At 47.7% G+C, this 22,892-nt stretch overlaps 1 protein-coding gene across 9 annotated transcripts in view; it reads right to left on the minus strand.

The window, feature by feature from the left end:
- PKNOX2 (PBX/knotted 1 homeobox 2) overlaps nt 1-22,892 on the minus strand; it is a 316,244-nt gene that overhangs the window by 30,057 nt on the left and 263,295 nt on the right. For all 9 annotated transcript variants that reach the window (XM_027036851.2, XM_053203925.1, XM_015074072.3 and 6 more), the window contains 2 exons: nt 18,281-18,452; nt 6,170-6,358 (listed from right to left, as the gene is read on the minus strand). In XM_027036851.2, coding sequence (XP_026892652.1) covers nt 6,170-6,358; nt 18,281-18,452 — 361 coding nt within the window. The remainder of the gene's footprint in view (nt 1-6,169; nt 6,359-18,280; nt 18,453-22,892) is intronic.

Here is a 22,892-nt window from a genome sequence, read left to right on the forward strand (position 1 = left end):
GTGAGGAGGGTGGGGAGGTTGACCCTGTCCCCAGACACCCTGTTCCTGGCAGCCTTCCTCCACTCTGGCAGGCCCAGAGTCCTGTCCTCGGCTGGGAAAAGCTGGGCTCCCAAACTCAGGGAAGCCAAACACATGTAAACAAGCCACCTAATCCTGTCCCTGCTCTGCTCCTGTTGGGGGCTTTAGTCTCAAGGGAAAGGCACTTTTGGTCTGTGGGGACAAGTGGCAGCTGCTGCTCTTAAGGAACATTCCTTCTCGGAAGGGGAGAAGTGCTCAGGTTTCACTAGCCTGGCTGGGAGGGCGGTCTCATGGTCTCCGGGTCCTCTGAGCTGGAGGGCTGGGGGCTAGGAACTGGCAGAAAGCACAGCTTTAATGGCTATGGCAAGAGTGAGGCAGAATAGCTCCTAGAACTCCACTTTTTGTCACTGTGGTCTGGGGGTGTCCCCTTTCCAGCCCAGTGGTGATCTTGCAGGGTAGATCACCTCCCTTTATTTCCACCAGCCTTAAAACTCCCTGGTCAAATCTTCACGATGGTTGGCCACTGGGCAGAACTTGGGGCTTGACTGAGGTGACTGCCCCCACCTCCTTGACCTCCTGCTAATCTTGCAAATGCAAACTCCCTGTAGGTCAGGAGGTAAGTCTACCTTCCCCAGGGAGGGATGTACTCAGTCCCTTCCTATTTTTTTAGGGACTTCACATGGTTGGAGAGTTCTACCCGCTCTGCCAGGCCCAGAGTCTCAGAACTGGGCTCAGTCTGTACCACTCTTGTCCCTGCTTTCAATCTATCAGCAAATCTACATTCTTGCTTCCCAGCAGTTAGTTTCTTCCTCTCTAGTGTTCAAATCCCTGCTCTCCAGTTAAGTGGGGTCACCTCTCCCTCTCCAGGGCCCAGGACCTCTGGTTCTTCATAGGTGTCAGGAAAAAAGGTAAAGGGAGTGATTTTAACAAGTAGAACATAGACTTGGGAGTAGCCCATCCCAGCCTCTGCTGTTTATTAGGTGTGTGACCTTAAGCCAGTATCTTAACTTCTCTGAGCTTCTCTTTCCTTGGGGGAGAAAATGGAGAAAATAATGTGCTCCTTGTGGCCTTGTTGTGAGGAGTCAATAAGATAATATATGTAAAGCACCTAGTACCTACTGTGCCTGAGATGTGGGGGAGGCTCAATAAATGTTGACATTTCCCCCTTTCTCTGCCAGATCTTCTTGGAGCAGCATAAGAGGCTACTCAATTAATTTGCCTCCAACATGTTTTCAGTCCTTATCCTATCGCCCACATTCTCCATCACCTCTCACATCTTTGGAGATTGGCCATCATTATCAGCCTCAAAGCATAACCCCCTACAACTTGGCTGCAAGATACTCCATTATGACATTTGGAGGTCAGAGATTATCCCATATCCACTTTGATATCCTTGGAACTCAGCAGGCTCAATAGGCTTGAACAGATGCATGATGTGGGAATGAATGGCCTCTTCTCCTCTACCAGCTTCTCTCCAGAGATTCTGAAAGGCTGTCTCTGTTCCTTACCATCTCCCAGACTTCTCTCTACATAGGGAATGCTCACTTTTAGAGTTCCCAGACAGCACACCCCCCCCATCTCCCTCCTCCAGGAAGTCCTCCAAGGCCAGTGAATCTCCAACTTCTCCAATGACAATGGGCAAAATCCTTCTGCTGGCCTATCTAATCCATATGCTGAGGTTTGCTCATTCTGCCTCTGGCAGGAACAGACCCTGGCCCTGAGGGTGTGCAGGCTGGGCCCAGGCCTTCCCAGGGCAGGAGGAAGGAGGCCGAGTGATGTCTGGGGCAACCTGCAGCCACACATGTGGTTTGTTCAATCCAGACCGCTTCCTGTGGCTCTGTCTCCAGCTGCTCCTTTCCTGCCTTCCTCAATGTTTACTTGACCTGGAGCCTTCTATAGCTCATATAACTGATCAGGATCCTCAGGTGTGGCTCACAGCTCCCTCACACTGAGGTTGGGAGCTCCTTCTGGACAATTCACTTATGCTCTCACAGGACCTAGCACAGTGCATGCAGTAAGTGCCCCCCAAATGCTTGGTGGCTGAGATCCGCAGGTAAGTCTGATTTGCCCCACAATAGGGTTGCAGCTAAAATCCCTACAGAGAAAGAGGGGTGAGTTTCAAGTCAAATTAATAGTTGAGCGAGGCAGGAGTTAGGGTCTCTCTAGTGGGATGGTTTAGTTTATGCCCTCTAGGGAAAGATAGGAGAAGCCCAAGTCGGAGTCTAGAATGAGCCTCCTTACCGAGGGGATTGCCCCTGCAGGAAGCCTGGGCTTGGAGCTATGAGGAAGCTTGGATGTCATTCCAGCGCGGGCAGTACAGGACGGCTTCCTGGGGATGTGGGAAAAAGTAGCTGTGGCTCAGTTCCTTGGGAATTCTGTTTCAACTCTCTCACTCGGTGGAAGCAATCTCCCCCACTCCCTACCCTGATTCCATCCCCAAGAGAAAGTTCACATTCAGAAATGGAAGGCCAAGCCGCGAATGTGCCCAGCTGCCATAGAGCTGAATGGGGACACAGTATGGCATCTGGTGGTGGGGGGGGGGGAACCAATTTGAAGAAAAAAATGTCTCCCACTTTGCAACACAGGCTGAATGATTAGCACATAGGGAAAACCATGAGCCAGCAGTTTGCAACAAAGCTGGCAGGCGGCTGGAATGTTGGTCCTGAGGATCATGTTCCAGAGGGGAGACACCCCTCCCTGGACCAGGCTGGCGATCAGTGTGGCTATTTCAGGCTGGGGGGATTAAGGTCGAACCATGACGAATGTGAACCATCATACACACACACACACACACACACACACACACACACACACACACGCACCCACACCAGACACTCCTTTTCTCTCTTCTCTCCCATACTGGCTCCCATGCCCTGATGTCTGCCTCCTCTCCTGAAAAGTCTCTTGGCAGTGGAGACTCTCCTTCCTGGGAAGGCCCCGCCAGCCCCACACCCCCCAGCAGCTCAGGGAGACAGTGACGGGAGTCCTACCTGGATAGCATTGGGCACGTCCTCTTCACATTCCCTCTCCCCGCACCTGACTTTGCACTGACACCACACCTGCCTGGCCTGTCCCTTCATCCCACTGTGGCTGCCATACTTTCCCTCTCATTTCTGCCTCCGTCTCCATCTTTCTGGGGCCTCGCTTCCCTTTTCCTCGGTCTGCGTCTCCTACCCTTTCCTGTCCACCCCGCCCCCCGCCCCGCCGCAGATGTTCATCCTTCCTGTATCTCCTCTCTTGAATGTGACTCTCCAGAGTTGTCTTTCTTCCCCTTTATCTTTCTTCTGACTTCTCCTTCCCTCCTTTGGCTTCCTCTGGCCTCTCTTGATCTGTCTCCTTCTTTCTCCTTGTCTTACTTCTTTCAACAGATGTTTACTGGCCGTCCATGCATAAGATTTTGGGTTAGCCGCTGCCAGGCATGGGTTATAATTGTATATAAAATACTGTCTGTACCCAAAACACGTCTGTCATCTAGGAGGGGAGAATAACACTTACACTAGCGACTCAGAGATAAAGTCACATGTGATATTTACATATAAGTGGCCTATGGTGCTCCAGCAGTTAGTTGAGAGCAAGAAAAGTGCTTTCTGCATGGGGCACCTAGAGAGGCCTCCAGGGTAGAGCAGCCTTGTTATTGTCCTTGCAGAAGAGGCTGGGTTTGGTCCTGCAGAGGTGTGGAAGCGTCACCCTAACAAACAGGCATGGGCGAATGGGGACCTGGAAGGAGCCTTGAATATCAGGCGATAGGATGTGAAACCTCTGAGGACAATCCAAGCTTTTGAGCTCAGAGAATGACAAGAACAGAGCTTTAGGACAACAAATCCAGCAACAGAAGCTTAAGAGGCATGTGTAGGTAAGTGTGTGTGCGTGTGTGCGTGTGCATGTGTGTGTGTGTGTGTGTGTGCGTGTGGAGGGCTGAGGGCTAGCCAGACAGGACAGGGGAACCGGTAGGAATCTAGGGCAGCAACCTGTGTGTAATTATCTTATTTACCCACTGAAGTCAGAACTACGTACGTGGTGGCAGTCACAGGCAATGAAGGGACAAGTTTGAGAAATTCCAAACGGAAGCACTTGCTAAGTGCCTTTTCTTCTTTTTCTGGCTGTCTTTGTTTTTGCCAGATTGTCTGAGTTCCTCTTTCTAAGCAGATCAGAAGCTTTTTTGCAGTGGCCACCCCAGGGCCAGCTTCGCTGTCGGGCAGAGATCTGATATTTACAATGACGGGAATCAAAGTTCTCCCTCCTCCGTCCTCAAAGCTCAGAGGCACCGAATGCTGGGATTTTCCGGGAGGACTGACTTTCGCAGGCAGCATCTCTGAGCCCTGGCTCACCCAGAGACCATGTTATCCTTCTCTGCCAACTCCACGTCCCCAGTGGCCCTGCTTGCTGCAGACTAACTTGTCAGCCCCAGGACCCCAACCTGAAGTGGGCCGCTGTGGCTGCTAAGCCCCCTGGCCCTCCTTTCTTCCCCCCACTGCCCTGGTACACCCCCAATGTCAGCGCTCGAGGTAGACTTGGAGAGCCCAGGAGGGGAAATCCAGAGCCTCTCCAAGGACCTGATTATTTCCAAAGACTTGTGCTAATTTTCTGATATGATCCTCACATCTCTGTGAGGCACTAAATCCTCATTACTTTTCCTGACCGATGCATTCTAATTAGATCAACACTTAAAAAAAATTCACAATAGCCACAGGATGGCTTTCCATCTCATTAACTCCTCACTTATTATTTTCATGAAAATTACTGATAAAAATGTGCATCTCCATTTGGTGAGGCCTCACAGCCTCCTCAGCTCCTATCTTGCATCTCTCCCGTCACCGGGGCTGCGCAGCGTCACCATGGTAACCCACAATAATAGAAACTAATAAATTACAAACGAGATGCTCGTTGAGCAATTATTGTCCTCTTTTATGCAAGTTTCTTGCTAATTTTGATCATAAGGGAAAGTACAATAAGACTCTGAAGGAATGAGTCTATTTCAAGAGAATATTAGCAAGCAGAAGCCTGGGCGGCTGTTTTTAGATCTGTAATAAAGTGATTTGGTGATTTCAAGCAATGGGAAGAGGAAATAAACTTCTTGCCTCATGTCCCATGCAGTACTCACTGTCAAGTCCCACAGAGATCCCTCTGGGGTGGGTTTAATGTAATACTTGTTGTCAATATGTGCAAGGAGTGGCTGACCTTCTAGAGGCCCCCCCGACCCTTCCCCTGCCTCTACCAACCTGGAAGGATGGATTAAGTGTGTTGGCCCTTAAAGCTTAGAGATAAAAATGGCACCCCCTTTCTTAGGCATTCTTTCCAGCACCTATTAATCTTAGAAAGCTTATCCTTTCCCCCAAGCCTGACTGTCTCATGAGAATAGGCTACTCTAAACCTCCAGGGGCCTTCCACGTGTCTGTCCTAGACTCGGGAGCTCACTGGGAAAGGAAGAAAGTGGTGAGCTATGGCTTACGTAGATGTCAGTGAGTTTGATGAAAAGGTGGTCACCAGGCAGCTTTCTTAGCTCGTAGGTTTGGGGAAAGTATTCTGCCCTGGAGGGAAAACTCCATTCTCACCTACAACACATAGCTGCCATTTCCACATCCCCGGTCCCCAGGATGAAGGTGGCAGGTGACTCTTGGGAGGGGAGTAACTTGAAGTGACATTTACAGTGGCCCTGAACCTTAGGAAGACAGAGGAGTCAGGGTAGGGCAAGCAACTAGAAAACGATCTGGGAGAAGCAGTTGCATGGGAAACTGTCTTCATTTATTAGGTGGGCGGGATTCAGGGAAGGACCACTTTCCCCAAACTGTCCTTCTCAAGAACATGGAGAGCTTAGCAAGCCCTCTTGAGAAGTGCATGAGGCTAGGAGGTTGGAGTCCATCGCGGGCTCTGCTCCTGCTTCACCTCCAGGAAAGCTTTCCATCTCAACACTTAGGCACATTTCTTAGGATATCTCGGGCCAGGAAGCCAGGAATCACTTTGGTCATTTTCTAAGGAATATTAATGCCTTGGCACGGTGCGTTCTGGTACTGCTGATGAGAAGGAGTGGATCAGAGGAGGGCCCTTATGCTGAAAGGATCCAGTGAGCCTGCTCCACTTTCCTAGGCCACCAGGGGACCTTTAGACATTTCTACACCTGGCTTAGGAGCTAGGACCCACCCCTGTGTGTTACCTGTGAGTGAAGGTTTATGGAGGGCTGGTTGGGGGAGTAGGGTCCCCCGAGGTCATTCCTGAGCAGGTTATCACTGTGCATCTTGGTTTTGAGGCAGGTGATGTAGCGGTTACAAAAGTCCTTGCAGAGTTCATTGACTTTCTCCAATTCCAGCAGGTGAATTCTCAGGACCTGGATTGCCTTCACCATCTGGGGAGAAAAGGGGAGAAGTGAGCCCAGGTGTTCAGATGACACTCCCCGTGCTGCCTTGACCTCCCGAGCCCTGAGCACACCAGGGGGGAGAAGCCCATCCCCTGCCCCAGGTATATGCTTTCTCATCCACTTGATTTAAATTCTAGTTATGGCTGTCTGCTGATTGTTTGCATGCTTTGAGCCCACTGTTAACACAATCTTTCTTGAGTAATGGTATTCTGAGGACCCCAGAGATGAAAGCCAGGTCTCTAGCACCGGCCCTGCCACGTGTCATCTGTGTGACCTTGGGCAATTGCTCTGCACCTTGTTGTCTGAAAAATGGGGATAATTGTGCCCTCCCTAACAACTGTCTAGGTTGGTTGAAAGGATTCACAAGTGGAAAAGTGAAGTGCTGAACAGGCACGAGGAAGATGGAGATCAGAATTTCTTGTGAGTGCCCGAAGAAGTCAGGGACTGTCTATTTTTGCACATGTACTCTGAGTGCCTCCTGTAATACAGGTCACCTTGCAGATGCCCCCATTGATACTTGTTGACTGACTGAATCATCCAGCATGACTTAGCTGGGCTCTGGAACACCTTGCTGTCCGTGGTGGTTACTCTTGTGCCCTTTGGATTGTTGTATGTGTGCCTGTTGCCTCTTCAAATGGACATTCCCAACCTTCCCTGGCAAGGAGCTGTTTCTCAGCTGGAGCTTTCTCTTTATCATTGTTATTATTATGCAAAGAAAAATGCTGTGGGAAGTTTGGAAAAGATGACAATAAACTGCTTGATCCAATCACCCTAAAAAAACGATTTTTTTTTTGTCTTTTCACCGTGTGCAATTTTGTTTCCTGTTTTTTTCCTTGGTATACCAAATGTATTTTTCATTGTTTTAAAAAAATGTTTATTTATTAATTTTTGATAGAGAGAGAGAGAAAGTGCATGTGCACAGGTGGGGAAGGGACAGAGAGAGAGAGAGGCAGAGAGAGAATCCCAAGCAGGCTCGGAGCTGTCGGTGCAGAGCCCCACGTGGGGCTCAAGCTCGCAAACCGTGAGATCATGACCTGAGCCGAAGTCGGACGCTGAACTGACTGAGCCACCCAGGTGTTCCCAGATGTATTTTTCTAAGCACCGGAACTGTTTTCTCCATTGTCCCTTCCAGGCTGTGAGCTTCTAGAAGGGATAGATGGTGTCTAATTTGCTTACCACGTTATCCTGGCACCAACACTATGGGTACTGAGTAAATGTTTGTTGAATGGGTAAAGATAATTGAGTAAATATATTTTTAATTGTTGCATATTTTTTCCCACGTGTGCCATCCTTAAGCAATCTCTGATTTTTGGGCATTCAGGCTACTTCCAATTCTTCAATTTTACAAAAAACGTTCCAGTGACTGTTTTCCAAGTTACAGCTTTTATTCATGTGTCTGCATTATTTCCTTAGGGTGAGTTCCCAGAAATGACAGGAAAAAAGCTATGGGCATTTTTTTGGCTCATGATAACTATTGCCAAGTTGCTTTTCCAAAAAGCATTGCTCAACTGATGTTGGAGCAATCGGATATCCACAAGCAAAAAGGTGAACCTTGATTGAAATCTAACATCTTCTATAAAAGTTAGCTCAAATGGATCAAAGACCTAAATGTAAGATATAAAACTATAAGCTTTTAGAACAAGAATGCAGAAGAAAATCATCAGGACCTAAGCGTGGGCAAAGAGGTCTTAGGCTTGACAATACCAGCTTGACCCAGAAAAGGAAAAATTGATAAATTAGGACCCACACAAATGAAAAGTGTTTGCCCTTCGGAAGACCCTGTGAAGGAGATGATGAAGAGGCAAACTATAGATTGGAAGAAAATACTTGCAAACCATGTATCTGACAAAGGGCTTATTTCTAGAATATATAAAGAGCTCTCAGCAGTAAACAGTAACATAGCAAGCAACCCAATTAGAACAGGGACAAAAGACAACATGAGACATTTCACTGAGGAGGATATACAGATGGCAAATAGGCACATGCAAAGATATTCAAAGTCATTAGCTACCAGGGAAATGCAAATTAAAACCACAATGAGATATCACTGTACACCTATCAGAATGGTTAAAATAAATAATGGTGACAACACCAGATGCTGGCAAAGAAGTGGACACTGCATCACTCATACATTACCGGGGGACATGAAAAATGGTAAAACATTTTTCTGGAAATGTTTATTTCTCTGGAAAACAGTATAACAGTTTTGTTTGTTTGTTTTTATAAAACTACATATATGCTTACCATATACCCAGCAATTGCACTCTTGGGCCCTTATCCCAGAGAAATAAAATATGTGTTCACACAAAAACCAGTCAAAGCAGCCTTATTTCTAACAGCCCCAAACTAGAAACAACCAAAATATATTTCAATAGGCGAATGGATAAAGACACTGTGGTACATCCATGTTATAGAATACTAGTTAGCAACAAAAAAGAACAACTATTGAGACACTCAACAACTTGATGGATTTCAAAGAAATTATGCTGAGAAAGAAAAGCCAATCTCAAGGGGCGCCTGGGTGGCTCAGTCGGTTAAGTGTCTGACTTTGGCTCAGGTCACGATCTCACGGTCCGTGAGTTTGAGCCCCGCGTCAGGCTCTGTGCTGACAGCTCAAAGCCTGGAGCCTGCTTCGGATTCTGTGTCTCCCTCTCTCTCTGACCCTCCCCTGTTCATGCTCTGTCTCTCTCTGTCTCAAAAATAAATAAACATTAAAAAAATTTTTAAAGAAAAGCCAATCTCAAAAGGTTACACAGTGTATGATGCCATGAATCTAACATTCTTGAAATGACAAAATTGTGGAGATGGAGAACAGATGGGTGGTGGCCAGGGGGAGCAAAAGGGGGAGGGAGGGAGAAGGGAAGAACTATTCTGTACTTCGACTATCAGCATTTACATGAATCTATATATGTGAGAAAATGGCACAAAACTAAACACACACACCGAAGTGCATGTAAAATGTTGCAATTTGAATAAGATTGGTGGGTTGTATCGTTGTCAGTTTCCTGGTTGTGAAACTGTACTTACAGTTATGCAAGAAGGGAATCAGAACTTCTTTGTATTAGTTCTTAGGACTGCATGTGAATTGACAATGACAACAAAATGAAAAATGAAAAGGGGGTGGGCCTTGCTGCCTTTTGAGACCCATTGATATCGATATAAGCAGTATACAGGGAGTCCCTGTTTAATTCTACCCTTCTAGCTATTGGCTAACATCTCGGTGCTTAGGAAACAAGCAGAGAATCTCTCCCGGAATTTTGATGGTCAGGTGTGAGTAGAGCTGTGTGGCTGGACATCAGTGCCACACTCCTGTCTGAGCTTCGCTGGCATTTCTAGTGGAGTACTACTGAGTAGTCTCTGGGTTAGCTTTTGCATGGCCTGATGGGCTGGAACTGTGCTCAACTAATTAAGGGCTCTCAGAGTACTGAATTAGACTAATTGTCACTCAAAGACAGAAACCAACAGTTTTGTGTCTTCACACAGGGCTCAATCCTAGGGTCTTACCCTAAAGGAGTGCTCCCTCTGTGGGGCTGAGACCAAAAGAGACTGTGCTCTCCCAGGCAAAGAAAAGAATCATGACTTTAGAATGGATTATTTGGTACTGAATGAACATCTGCTCTAAGTTTCCTACTTGACTTTGGCCATGGATACCTTGGTTTATGTCTTTCAGAGTAATTAGCACCACATAAAGCATTTAATAAATGCCCTTGACTCGTTGATTGATTGATAACAATACCCGAACATTTCTTATTCTTACTATGTCTCAGGCACTGTGTTAAACCTATCACATGACTTATCTTATTTATACCACAGAATCACCTCTGCAAATAGGCACCATGATTGCCCACATTTTACAGTTGAAGAAAATAAAGCCCAGAGGTATTTTTACTGGTTTAAAGTCACACGGCTGGTAAGTGATAACACTAGGATATGAAGCTGGGTGACCTATGTTGCTTCACCCTCAAGATGGGCTCTTGGGATTTGTGTAGATGGAGAAAAGCAGTTTGAAGGGTGCATGGTCTGGGGGGAAAGTGGCTCAGTGATGGGAAGTATGAGGTTCCAGGAAGACCAAATAGTGTTGGGGACATTCAGAACTCTCCCTGGTAATGTTCCCTTATTCAGCTGCTCTGGCTTCTCGTCTCTCATTCCTGGCCTAGTGCACAGGGGTCAAACTACCTACTGATGTAGGTGTCTGCCTCCTCCTCCATAAAAAGAGAGGGTTGGGCTCTCAGGTGCTTTCCATTTTCTGATTCCTTGAACATGACCAGGACTTGTGTCCTCAATTCACTGATGGGGCTGGAAGGGACCCCAGGAGATGACCTGGGCTGGTGTCTAGGTGAGTGGATGGTCCAAACTCTAGGATACATGGCTGCCTCCTCTCTTCTGAGGCTCTCCCAGTCAGAACCTTTGCTTCAGACCATCTCTATTTTCGTTCAGTCTGCTGATTGAGAAGTTCTCCCTTACATTTACCAAAATCTCTCCTGCCTGAATATAAAGAGCTTACTCAGCCTTTTGCAGGCATTAAGAATACCTACGTAGTGCCTCTGTCAATACACCTCCCTTAATTTAATGTTATCCATTCAACACAAATATTGAGTCTCACTATATGCCATACACAGAACAAGGCATCAGACTTGAATAACTTGTCCAACTAGCTTTGACTTCTCGAGACAAAATCATCCTAATTCTTTAAACCTTTCTTCTTTTTTCCCTTCCTTCCTTCTTCCTTCCTTCCTCCTTCTCTCCTTCCATTTTATCTTTCCGTCTGTCTCTGAGCTTTCATTTACTGGACTTGTCTTCATTTTTAATCAAGATTTCACTTCTTTATTTTTAAATATACATATACACATTCACATCACAGTAAGGTACACATATCTATTCATTTATTTAAAAAACATAGCCAATAAATACTTACTATTAAAAAAGAATCAGAAAGTACAAGTAAGACAAACTATAAAGTAAAATCTATGCAGAAAGTTTTTGTTTAAATGAAATACCCACACAGTGAGCTTACACCAGATCCGGTGCACGGTGGCCAAAAGTGGACCTACCTTTGGGTCTAACAAAGCACAGTTGAAGGATTACTTTTTCATGGGATAATGGGCTTGGTTTAAAGATTTAAGAAGGTAGAGTAAATCATAATGGTATTCTGAGGCATGAATATGTAGGACCTATTCAATACTAGAGAACAAGATGGGCCATACCATTAGTGGGGGTGACTGTGTGGCAGAACAGATAGCCTGTGGGGGCTGTTGCCAAACAGCCTGAATCCAGGCCTACTGTTTACAAATTGGATGTTACGGGCCAGTTCCATGACTTCTGTGGGCCTCAACGTCCTCATTTGTAAAATGGGGATAATGATCATCCCTAGCTCATAAGATCTGATGAGGGGTAAAGGAGATAATGATGTGAAAATATCTTATAAGCCACAGGGAACCAAAGGCATATAATTTTTTAACCTCTTTTAATGATTTCTAATATGCTGGTGGCTTTTCTATTGCCATTCCATATTCAGCTGATGGAAACAGAATCATTCCTAGTGTTTTGCCTCTGTATTTATGTTTAGTAAATCATTCTCTATCCTATGTGTTTGCAATTTTGGGTTTTTGCTTCTAAATCAGAATAAAACTCTGATTTATTAAACTATTTTTCTAAGTGATCAATGTCATATAAAAAGTTATTTCAAATCTTCTAGAGCAATAACAATTCCATTTAATTTAATATCATCATCAAATGTGATGAATGTGTTCTCAATCTTCCCCCCCCCAAGTCTTGCTTCACCTCCAGCTTCTCTCTCTCTTTTTGCTCTTTCAAAATAAAGAAACAGCCCTTTTCTTCTGAGAAGTACCCTTCAAAAAAAAAAAAAAAAAAAAAGCAAAACAAGATGCCATCTTGCATTTTAGTCTCATACCACTGCACATGAGCCCAACCAGTCCCGGGAGAGTACCCGGGACTGGAGCTTCTGGCTGGCTGTGAAGACGCATGGTGTGATGTCCCAAATCTACTATTTCCTGCCTGCCTATTTTGGACAAGTGGTTTAACTTTATCTGTAAAATTTAGGATTGTAACCCCTACACTGTAGAGTGGGTGGGAAAGTCGAATAAAACAATGTATGTAAATGCTCTGGGTGCATAGTGGCTATTTGATAAATGTCTATCTATCCCTTACGCTAACCCCCTCCCCGACCCCGCTACCACCAAGTTCCTTTCTGAAAAGTGGCCTCTCTTGTAGGATCGTGGCCCCCTCACTTGATAGTCATAAATCCTTGCCTTCCAAAACATTTATATACATACCACTTTATGATTTGCAAAATGCTTTTCTCATCATCATCTCACTGGAGTCTTCTAACCATGGGGATACACAGGTGATACGCTCGGGTAGCCAGAATTCCACGCGGCAGTTAGGGAGGTATCCATTCCCTGGGGGACAGGTTCTTTTCACCCTCTGCTCCTTCTGCAAGTCAGGAAGCTGGAACTACTCTCCCTCACTTCCAGACAAAAGGGTTTATAAACTTGCATTCCTTAAAGTGCTCAGATATTTCCTGCGGGTCATTAGGGCAGCCAAAGCTAAATTCTAATCAGGAGTTGTTCTCGACCAGACCGGCTGGATCTGAGCAGTTGGAAGTGCAGCGTCACTGGAACAAGGAGCAGGATGTGGAAGAAAAGGTGAAGACTGGAGGTGCGAGAACTGCCAGACGATTAGGGGATAAAACGAACGGCTATGGAAGCCATCGTGCATGACCAGCTAAATCACGTTTTAGTCAATAAGGCGACACTTCTTCTCTGATGTCCTCAGAATTTGGAGAAGCAAGTGGTTCGGGGGAAAGAGGTGGGCTTTGGGAATTAGACCCACTTGGTGCAAATCCCAGCTCGGCTGTGGGACCCTTACTCCTTGATTTTCTCCTCTGTACAGTGGGGATGTCAATAACTACCTCATGGGGCTATTACGAGAACTGAATAGAGAAGGGTGGTCAAGAACAATGGGGTTTGGAGGCTGAGTCTCTGGGGTCTTTCACCCACTGAGAAATTCTGGACAACTTACTTAATCTCCAGACTTTACTTTCCTCATTTTTCCTGTAAGATGGGATAATAATAGCAACTCCCCCAGAGTTGTACTGAGGATTAAATGAGATGCATCTAGAAAGAACTAAAAACAAGAGCTGGTGCATCCAGAGCACTAGAGAAAGAGTAGCTAGAAGTCAGCATGATGGGTAAGAGTGTGGGCACTGGAGCTCGAGACCTGTGCAGTATCTGACATGGGCCTCTGCCTTGGACTAGCTGTGTGATCTTGAACTAAGTGATGCCACCTTGTGTCTCAGTCTCCTCGTCTTTAAATGGGGATAATAATAATACTTGTAACCTACCTCGTGGGTTTGAAAACAGGATTAAATAAGATAATATCTGTAAGGTGTTTAGAATGGCACCTGGCACCTGGTAAGTGCTCTATAAATGTTAATCATGACTAGCTTTGATTATCCTTATTTGCTTTCCCTTTCCTGGTGTTGGTAAGATTTTTCTGTCCCTATGTAGGGACCGTGGGACTGAAGCCTGAAGTGAATGACTCTGAACGGTGCTGCCTGAGGTCTCTGTGGGCCCAGACTTCTGGCCTGGTTCCTTCCTGTGTCTCCTTATTCACAGCCTCCGGCCTCTGGCCCTGCCTCTTTAGAGTGGGCCCAGGAGTCTGGGGGGCCCCATTTTGGAGCTGGCTTTGCGGTCAGGCAGCCATAATCTGTCCCTCGAGCCACACCAGAGTCTCATTAAAACGTGCCCCATAAATGTTAAAAAATTTACACATAAAAAAATTCCATGCATGAAACTGAAACCGTACGTTTTACAGCCTCGGTTTGAAATCTTGCATAATATATAAAACCTCGGGACTGCACCGGGGGCCCGTAAATCAGATTTTATAAAACAAAAAGCTTTTACCTTTCAAAGGGGTTTGGGGAACTTGCAAATTTTACAAACTTTACCAACTGCCAGTCAGAGGCTGCTGGGTCCAAACGGGGGATCAGTGGGCCCGGTAAGAAATGGGTCTGGTGAGCGCTGGTTGGGTGTGCAGACTGGGGTGGAGAGTATCCAGAGGGAGGGAGCTCTGGATGGTTGGGGGACAGGGGGCAGTGTGCCAGCTTAGCCACCCACGGCACTGAAATAGGGAGGTAGAGAGGGTCAGAGAGTGGGGCACCAGGGGAGGGGGGAGGGGGTGGGCAGGTGGGGATCTGGAGAAGCTGGTGGCATTTATAAATGAGGGCGTTACTAACTCCAGAAAGAAGAGAGGTGGGGTGACCCTGGAAGGAGCAGGGTATTGGGAGCCAGCAGACCTAGGGTCTGGTCCTAATGAGTTATTTCCCTTCTCTGGACTTCAGTGTCCCCATCTGTAAAATGGGTAGTGGGATGGGCTGAACCAGCTTCTCTCCATGGTTTTCTCCCTAGCTGTTTGTGAATCTAAGTTTCCCTTCTGGCAGCATTGTGCTATGGGAGCAGCTGGCTCAGCAGGGGAGGGAAGTTCCCTCTGAAGCCTTCTGTCTGGGAACCTCTCTGATCTTTGGGCAGCTCTGGGAAAGCTCAGTCAGCCGTTCCCATGGGAACATGTCTGGGAGACTACTGGGAGCAGGGGAAGGGACCGGTCAGCACTGTGATTTGCATGGAGGATGGGTGGCTGGAGGTGGGAGGATTGATGTCCAAATGGCGGGTCTGGCAAGACTGGGGCCGACGGGCTCTCTGGGCTTGGGAGAAAGCAGGATCAGAGCGTGGCTTGAGGGTTCAGGGTGGGCCAAAGTTTGGGGGGACCCATGTCCTCCTGACAATCCCATTTGTGAAAGTCAATATTCAAGGGCAAAGGAAAGCCGCCCTGACACACATATATATAAAAAATAAATCTCTCAATTATCTCAGCTCATTTGCTTGGGGTCTCTCATTTTATGTCCCTGCTCCGCTGCGCAGTATATCTGTCCGGATAAAGAGTTACAGTCCGTTGGGCTACGTGTACAGGGTTGTAAAAAATACAGATGCCAAATTAACTGGCTGTGGCACTCAGCAGCTGATTGAGCTGATAATGACGCGATCTGACCTTTTTCTAATTTCTAATTATGTGCATCTCGGCTGTGCTGGCTACATGATTCTTGTTCTAATGATGGCTCCTGTGGTTGGCCTCTTCAGCTGCCCCCTCCCGACACAGAACTACAAATGGGGTGGCAAAGGGTCCTGCTTGACCCCCCCAAATAAAGTTGCAGGGGCCCAGCCACACGGTCTCTTTGATGGCCAGGAGGAGAGTTTGGGAAGGTGGATCGCCTCACCCAAGGGATACTGCATTTGAGATTAACCTTCTGGATGCCATGCATTTTTAAAGGACATTTAGTTCCACATGCCATCTTGTTAATTTTTTTGTTACAGTCACATGAGACAGGTGTATTAGATCTACAGACGAGAAAACCGAGCCTCAAAGGAGTTACGTCATTAAAGTCACACAGAGGGTAAGCAGTGAAGCCAGGCTCTGGCCCTCTGTCTCTAAGTGCTCCTTCAACCCTCTCTATTTATTTATTTATTTATTTATGTATTTATGTATTTATGTATTTATGTATTTATGTATTTATTTTATTATTGTTATTTTGTTTTTACATTATTTTTTAATTAATTAATCTACTTTTATTATTTACTTATTTTTCAGAGAGAGAGAGAGGGTGTGAGTGAGCGAGGGGCAGAGAGAGAGGGATAGAGAGAATCCCACCCAGGCTCTGCACTGTCAGCACAAAGCCTGAAGAGGGGCTCGAACTCACAAACCATGAGATCGTGACCTCAGCCGAAGTCGGATGCTTAACCCACTGAGCCACCCAGGCTCTCTTTAAACAAGTGACCGGTCAGCCAGTCATTGACCATGGCTAGCACATCTAGGTAAATCAGGCCCATGTGGGTGGGTGTGATATCTGAGGACGGTTCCACCAACTGCCCCACTCCCAGCCCAGTCACCCAGGACAGACGAACAAGCAACACCAGAGATCTGGGGCCACTGGGGCAGCTGCTGCTACATCCACATCCCTAGGTCAGGCGTGCATGTAGCAGACACTTAACCAAGTTTTGCTGGGTTGAACCAAGAAATTGGATTCTTTGAGTGAACAAAACCCAGAGAGACCTAGGCAGTGTTAGCAAGGGGAGAGCACAGAGCTGGCCCCTTTTCGGTATTTTCCAGCTTATACTGGAACAGGAGGCTGTCCTCAGTGTGCCTTTGGTAGCTCACCTGGCAGGCAGTGGTGGGTAAGGTACGTGAGGTCCGTTGCCCCAGGACTCCTGCTTCTTAAAAAGGTTTCCATTCTTTTATATTACTCGGTCTGATTTTAGGTATTTTCTACCAACTTAGGCCTCAGCTTCTTTTTGTGTCATGTGACAGGAGGGGGTCCTGACCCCCCAGGCACAGTCTAGCTCCCACAGAAAGAGCCACCTCCTCTCCTGGCTGCCTGGCTGCTGTGGGTCTAAGTTCCAAGGACCTGCTTCATAGCTGCAGTTCTGAGATGGTAATCAGCTGAGCTGCAGGGTAGGGCCAGACCAGCCTGGAAGGAACCGGACAGGCAGTGGGCTGGGCTCCCAGGAAGTATGGCTGCTCAATCCCAGCCAGGGAAGAGGGAGGGCCAGGGATGAGCAGAGTGGCACCTACACTAGCACTTCTGATGCCAGGTAAGCGCTTACTCTCTGGCACGTGCTCTCTCTCTAAACGCCAGCCCTGCTCTGACACTTCACGAATTTCCAGGCCAGGGTGGGCTCTCTCCTGGCAGCTCTTCTGGACTCCGTAAATATCACGTTCAACTCTTGAAAGAAGCAGTGGGGTGGGTAATTCACAGCATAGAATGATACGTAAGTCACTTAAATCTGTTCTGTAGGTGCTCTGAGTGTGTGTGTGTGTGTGTGTGTGTGTGTGTGTGTGTGTGTGTGTGTATTTGGGACCAGGTATCAGCTAAACTCTGGATCCAAGAGGTCAGCACTATAATCACTCAATTTACGGAGGAGAGTTTTGCCCTGTTTCCAAATTCCCCATGCATGATGTGGGTAATCCACCCACAGAAAAATCAAGAATTATGGTTAATAATTAATAATTCCATGGTGACTGTATATCGTGATGACTGGACAGAGCAGTTTCTCCCTCTCTCTCTGTCTCTCTCTCTCTCTCTCTCTGTCTCTCTCTCTCCCTGCAGGATTCCCAGGGGAGAAGAGAATTTCAGATGTCACCTATAGTAGTGGTTATCAAATATTGTTGATTGCAGTTTCCTGGGAAGCTTCAAAATGTAGATTCACAGGCCCCTGCCAAACTTACTGAATCACAGTGCCCAGGTGGTGGGGCCCAGGAATGTGTATTAAAAAAAACCCCTGTAGTGATGATCTGGATGATAAACTGGGTTTACGAGCCTGGTCTGTGTCCCTCAGATGGACAGGACATCTGCTGGCCTTCTCAACATGACTGTGTCTCCAGCTCTTTTTCTCTGTTGATGTGTTTGAATATGCCTGTCGCCTTCATCCTCCACACTGTAGCACACCAGCCATCAACTCGTCTGGGGGCAGCCCAAGACAGATTCACTAACATGCTGGGACTCCAGTCCTCAGAGCAGCTACCCCAGACCTTCTGGCTCCCATGCCTCTCCTTCCTTCCTGTCCGTGCTGCAAGGAGTGGTGGGTAGTGGGATGTTGGTGCCGCAGTGAGCAGAGAAGAAAAGGCCGCTGGCAGCAAGACCCGGGCATGCAAATCTTGGTTCAAGGAACCAGAAACGGTTCTCAGCTGCTAGATGGGGGCATCTAGTGCCTGCCCCAGAGTGGGCACCCCAAATTTTCTGTGGGATGGATGAAGGAATAAAAGGATCATTTCTAGGGCATTTAGAGGGGTCAGAGGGTAGGAAGACCCTAGCCAGGGTGGGGGTCGGAGGGTCTTTACCAGATTGTCCAGTTCTGGGTCATCGCTGAAGAAGGCTTTGTGCTCCTGCTCCTGCTGGTGGACAAAGTTCTCGATGTCCACATCAAAGCTGGCGGAGGTGATGCACTCAGAGCCCTGGGTGGCCTGCTCACATTTCTCAAACAGCAGCGTCAGGAGCGGGAAAAGAGGGTGCCTGCAGGGACATCAAGAACTCACACATGCGCACACGCAGAGACCCGCTGCTGGCTGGTCTCAGAAGCCACCAGGGCCCCTTTCCCACATTCCCATCACTCCTTCTCCCAAGGTCCTACTTCTTAAGAACATCCCGAGTCCCCACGCCAGCCTGGATGACAGCACTTCATACCCTGGCACAGAAGGATCCAGTCTCCTCGTTGCTGGGGCCTTAGAGGGCTCCGTTCCTCCCCACTGGGTGCCTAACGCTTGTCTTTGGTCAGATAAGCTGCATGGATATTTGGTGAGAGATGATGGGTATAACTTATTTCAAAGAAATAAGTGTCCATTTCTGGGTCAGGGTCAACCCGGGAGGGAGATGTAGGAAGTATCCAGAAGAGTCCTGAGTATGAGCGGTAGTGCTTGGTCACAGACCCATTGGTGGCTGTCTGGAGCCAGCTGAGGGCCACAGATGTGCACACCTGTGTGTCTGCAAGTGTATGCAGGGGGATATGTGTGAGCTGGAATATTCGTCCCACATGTGGTGGACGGTTATCTCCACCTGTCCAGAGTCTGCTGACTCAGTTCAGATCAGACACCCCAGTTACATGTATAACATCTCCCTGCACCTTTCTATCGTCGTACACTTAGCACAACCGTGATTCGATGATTATCTGCATCACTGTTTTCTTCCAAGATTGCCCCTGTCGTAACGATCATTGTATCCTTAGGACCTTGCCCCGCATGCTCATAGCAGGCACTTACTAAATATTTGGTGACTGATGACGAATCGGCAAATGAAGACAGTGTGAGTGTGAGTATGGGGTGTGTGGGCATCGTTCTGTGATGTATTATGTAAGCTGAAGTGCCTACCTGACTGGCTCTAAGGGTCTTAGCTTAGATATCACCAACTCTGGGAAGCTTCCTTCACTGCCCCTGCCCCTGACCTATGCTGATGGCTCTCTGAGCTGTTTGTTTTATTATCTGCCTTCCTCACCAGACTTCGAGCTATATGAGGGAGGAACCAAGCCCACCTTATTCATCACTGGGTGTCCCGAGTCTAGAAGAGGTATGTGGATCCCAATACATACTTGTTGCATATTGTATGTGTGTGTGCCATTTGTACTTATAAGTGCATATCGTTCTTGTTTCCCTGCAGCATGTGTGAACAATCAGGTCTTAGCATCCCGGCAAGCGTGCATGTGTTTGCACAGATTGTTGACCCTGGACCCTGCAGCCTCCTTCCCTTCCACTATGATTCCAAAGAAAGCATCTGTCCATCCCTCTCTGGGCTCTCCTCAGTCCCTTGGGACCACACAATCTAGCTCTTTTCTTTCTGATTAAGCCCTGCTTGCTGGGAGAGGAGGAAGTATGTATGTTGAGCTTGGCTCCCGGGCCTCTGCCAACAGGGATATTCTAGTCAGTGTTGTCTGATAGAACTTTCCGCACTGATGGAAATGGTCTAGAATCTCTTCTGTCCAATATGGTAGCCACTAATGACTGAAGCCAACAGACACTTGAAATATGACTGTGGTGCTTGCAACACTGAATCTTAAATTTATTTAACTTTAGCAATTTTAATGTAACTAGTCGCTTGTGGCTAGTGGCTACCATATTGGAGAACACAGTAAATCTTGAAAAGGAAAAAAGATCATGCTTTTTTCCTTCCAGTACACTGTGAACACACCAAGAGAAAGACTGAATATCCAGCCTATACAGTGTTTGTATGTAGATGGGGGAACCCCTCACGGCCTGTATTGGGATTCAATAATTCTGGGCAAAAAGACAGAAGGTGCTTAGTTCCATCTGCACTCATACCTACACCTACTAGTCATTCTACTCAGGCTCAGGGGCAGTGGGGGGATGAGGAGACACAAATTCCTGACTCCTATGAGCTGCTTGGCATGGCCGCCTGTCTCTAGACACCATCTCCCGACCCTTGTTTTGGGAGCTGATGCGTAAACATCTGGATCCCCAGAGTGCAGCCTAGGTTACAGTCTGGAGAGGAAAAAAGGGTCAATATCTAAGGATGGTGCATCTGCAGTCCCCAATTGCTAGAAGATCTATTCAGCTCCGGCAGGAAGCCGGTAGGGAAAACAATGGGTTCGCTTACCCATCCGGCTGAAGACAAAGAGAAAACCAGGTGAAGGGGTTAAACTCCAGCGTAAGTCTTCATTTGCAGCCACTAATGCCGCAGCATATTATAGTCTAATCTAACCTGATCCCAGTTTAATGCAAGATTCTTCTGGCCCTGAGTGGAATACCAAAGAAAGCCTCAGTGGCTGTAATTTAAGCAGAGCCCTGCAGTGGTTTAGCTGAGGGACATGAAAGGCAAATTCTAGACGGTGTTATGAATTATTGCGCCTTATGAACCTTCCTACTCTCAACAGATGCCTGCTGCCATTTAAACAGCCACTAGATCAATTAGGAATGAAAGGCACAAATCGACTCTGTACAAGGGCACTAAATTACCAGGAACTAATAATCCGCAGCATCGTGCCAGGTGCTGGGGGCGCAGCCCCCGCCCCAACCCCGCAGCCGCCGCCGGTCACTGCACATTCCTTTCTCACGGGTTGCAGGGAGGGTGGGCAGCTGCTGAATGGAGAGGGGATGGTCTCTGTGTGTGCGTGCATGTGCATGCGTGTGCACCAGGGCTCAAGGTAGGCTGTCAATGAGAGCGAGTGTGAGTGTTGTGTAAGTGTTCCATCCCGTGTGTTTTTATGGTGTGTGCCCATACAGTGCGTCTATGCAGAATGTGTGCACATATGGGTTGTGTGTATGAAAGTGGGGTTCAGATTTTGTGTGCTGTGAGTACAGTGTGCACATGCCCCATGTTGTATGCAGTGTGTGTGCACACGTTCTGTGTTATCTGTATGCGGTATGTGCGAGGGGATTGTGTGTTCTGTGTACACAGCATGGATGCCATGAGGGGTGGGGAGGAGGGAATCTGCCAGTGATGGAGTCTCCCAGCACTAGAGTTCGGGTAGCTGGGGAGAGTAGTCTTCTTCGCCACTGTCCTTGCCCCTGCAGGGCAGAGAGTAGTCTGGGAAGGCCTCTCTGAGGAGGTGACATTTAAGTTAAGCTTCAAATGATGGGGAGGCAGTCATGCAAAGATCTGAGGGAGGGCCATTCCAAGCAGGAAAAAAAGCAAAACACTAAAGATAGGAATGAGCCTGGCACATTTCTAGAACAAAATCCAGATGAGTGTGTGTGGAGCAAGGTAGGCAGGATGGGAATAGAGGGAGATGAGGTTGAAGAGGTAAGCAGGTGTGGTGGAGGCACTGTCACACACGTGGGGAACAATGTGCATCTTCTATGCGGAGCCACATCAGGGGCCCTTTTTATAAATTTCTCACTTCCGGGTGTCAGATCTCCCCAGTGTGTGTGTGTGTGTGTGTGTGTGTGTGTGTGTGTGTGTAATGTTTTCTGTGGCTTTTGCCATCTCTCGGAAGGAAACATACTTTCTGTCGCCACCTCCCCTCAACCCCCCATTTAACCAGGGGCCCCTGGAGCACAGAACAGACCTCATGGATACTGGGATGGCCACCTCTCTCCAGCCCCTCCCCGCCTGGGCCACACTACCAGCTCCCAAATCACTCTTCTCATATACCTACCCTCCCCAGGCTCCTGCTTCTGCTCACTCTGATCCCTGGATCCCTGAGCCCAGGGGCTCAGATGGCACCTGAGCTTGCCCACAGCTTTTCTGTGACTGATAGCCAGTGTCAGTGGGCTGCCTGTAGCTCCCATGCTCTATCTGCCTGGATCCCTCGATAAACCCAGACTGCTACCTGTTACCTGCTATCTGAAGCGTGGGGATAGGTGAGACACTGTGCACCACCTCCTGAGAAACGAGCTGTTTCCCAGGGACCCAGCTGGGTTCCGTGGCTGCAGTCATGCCATGAGCTCCTCTAAGGCTGTTCCCAGCCCGGTTCCCGGCCCCTTTCCCAGTTGTCCAAACTATGCGCTAACCTATACTTCTAAGCTTCCCTCCAACATCACCCTAGAAGGCTGGAGATGAGGCTGGAAGTCTTCCAATAGAGTCCTTTCCAATAGCCCTTGCTGCAGGCTTGGAGTGGGGTGGGGTGGGCAGGGACCATGGGAGCCGGGGATCTTAGCCACCGGGGAGATGAATGGTCCTGTCTGAACCGGGCAAGGGATGGGAAGAAGGATTTCCAGTTAGGTGTGGGATTTGCTTCTTTATTCTTGGCCTTCCCTGAACTTCCATTTGTCCAACTACAATGGGTTTTAAGGAGTTCCTCTTCATGCTGTCCAGATCTGTTCCATTGTAGATCAATACCCTTCAGAGGCTAGAAGTAAGAATGTGGAAACCCAGTCCCCAGTGCCCAGACGATGATGAACAAGATATAAAAGATGGTCATTAGACTTTATTTCCAAAGAGTGGAGGACATTTGACCTCCATAAGAGCTCACCTTCTCCCTCCCAGATCTTTCTCCGCTCTTCT

The sequence above is a fragment of the Acinonyx jubatus genome, chromosome D1 (genome assembly GCF_027475565.1).
Source record: "Acinonyx jubatus isolate Ajub_Pintada_27869175 chromosome D1, VMU_Ajub_asm_v1.0, whole genome shotgun sequence".
Classification (NCBI taxonomy): Eukaryota; Metazoa; Chordata; class Mammalia; order Carnivora; family Felidae; genus Acinonyx; species Acinonyx jubatus.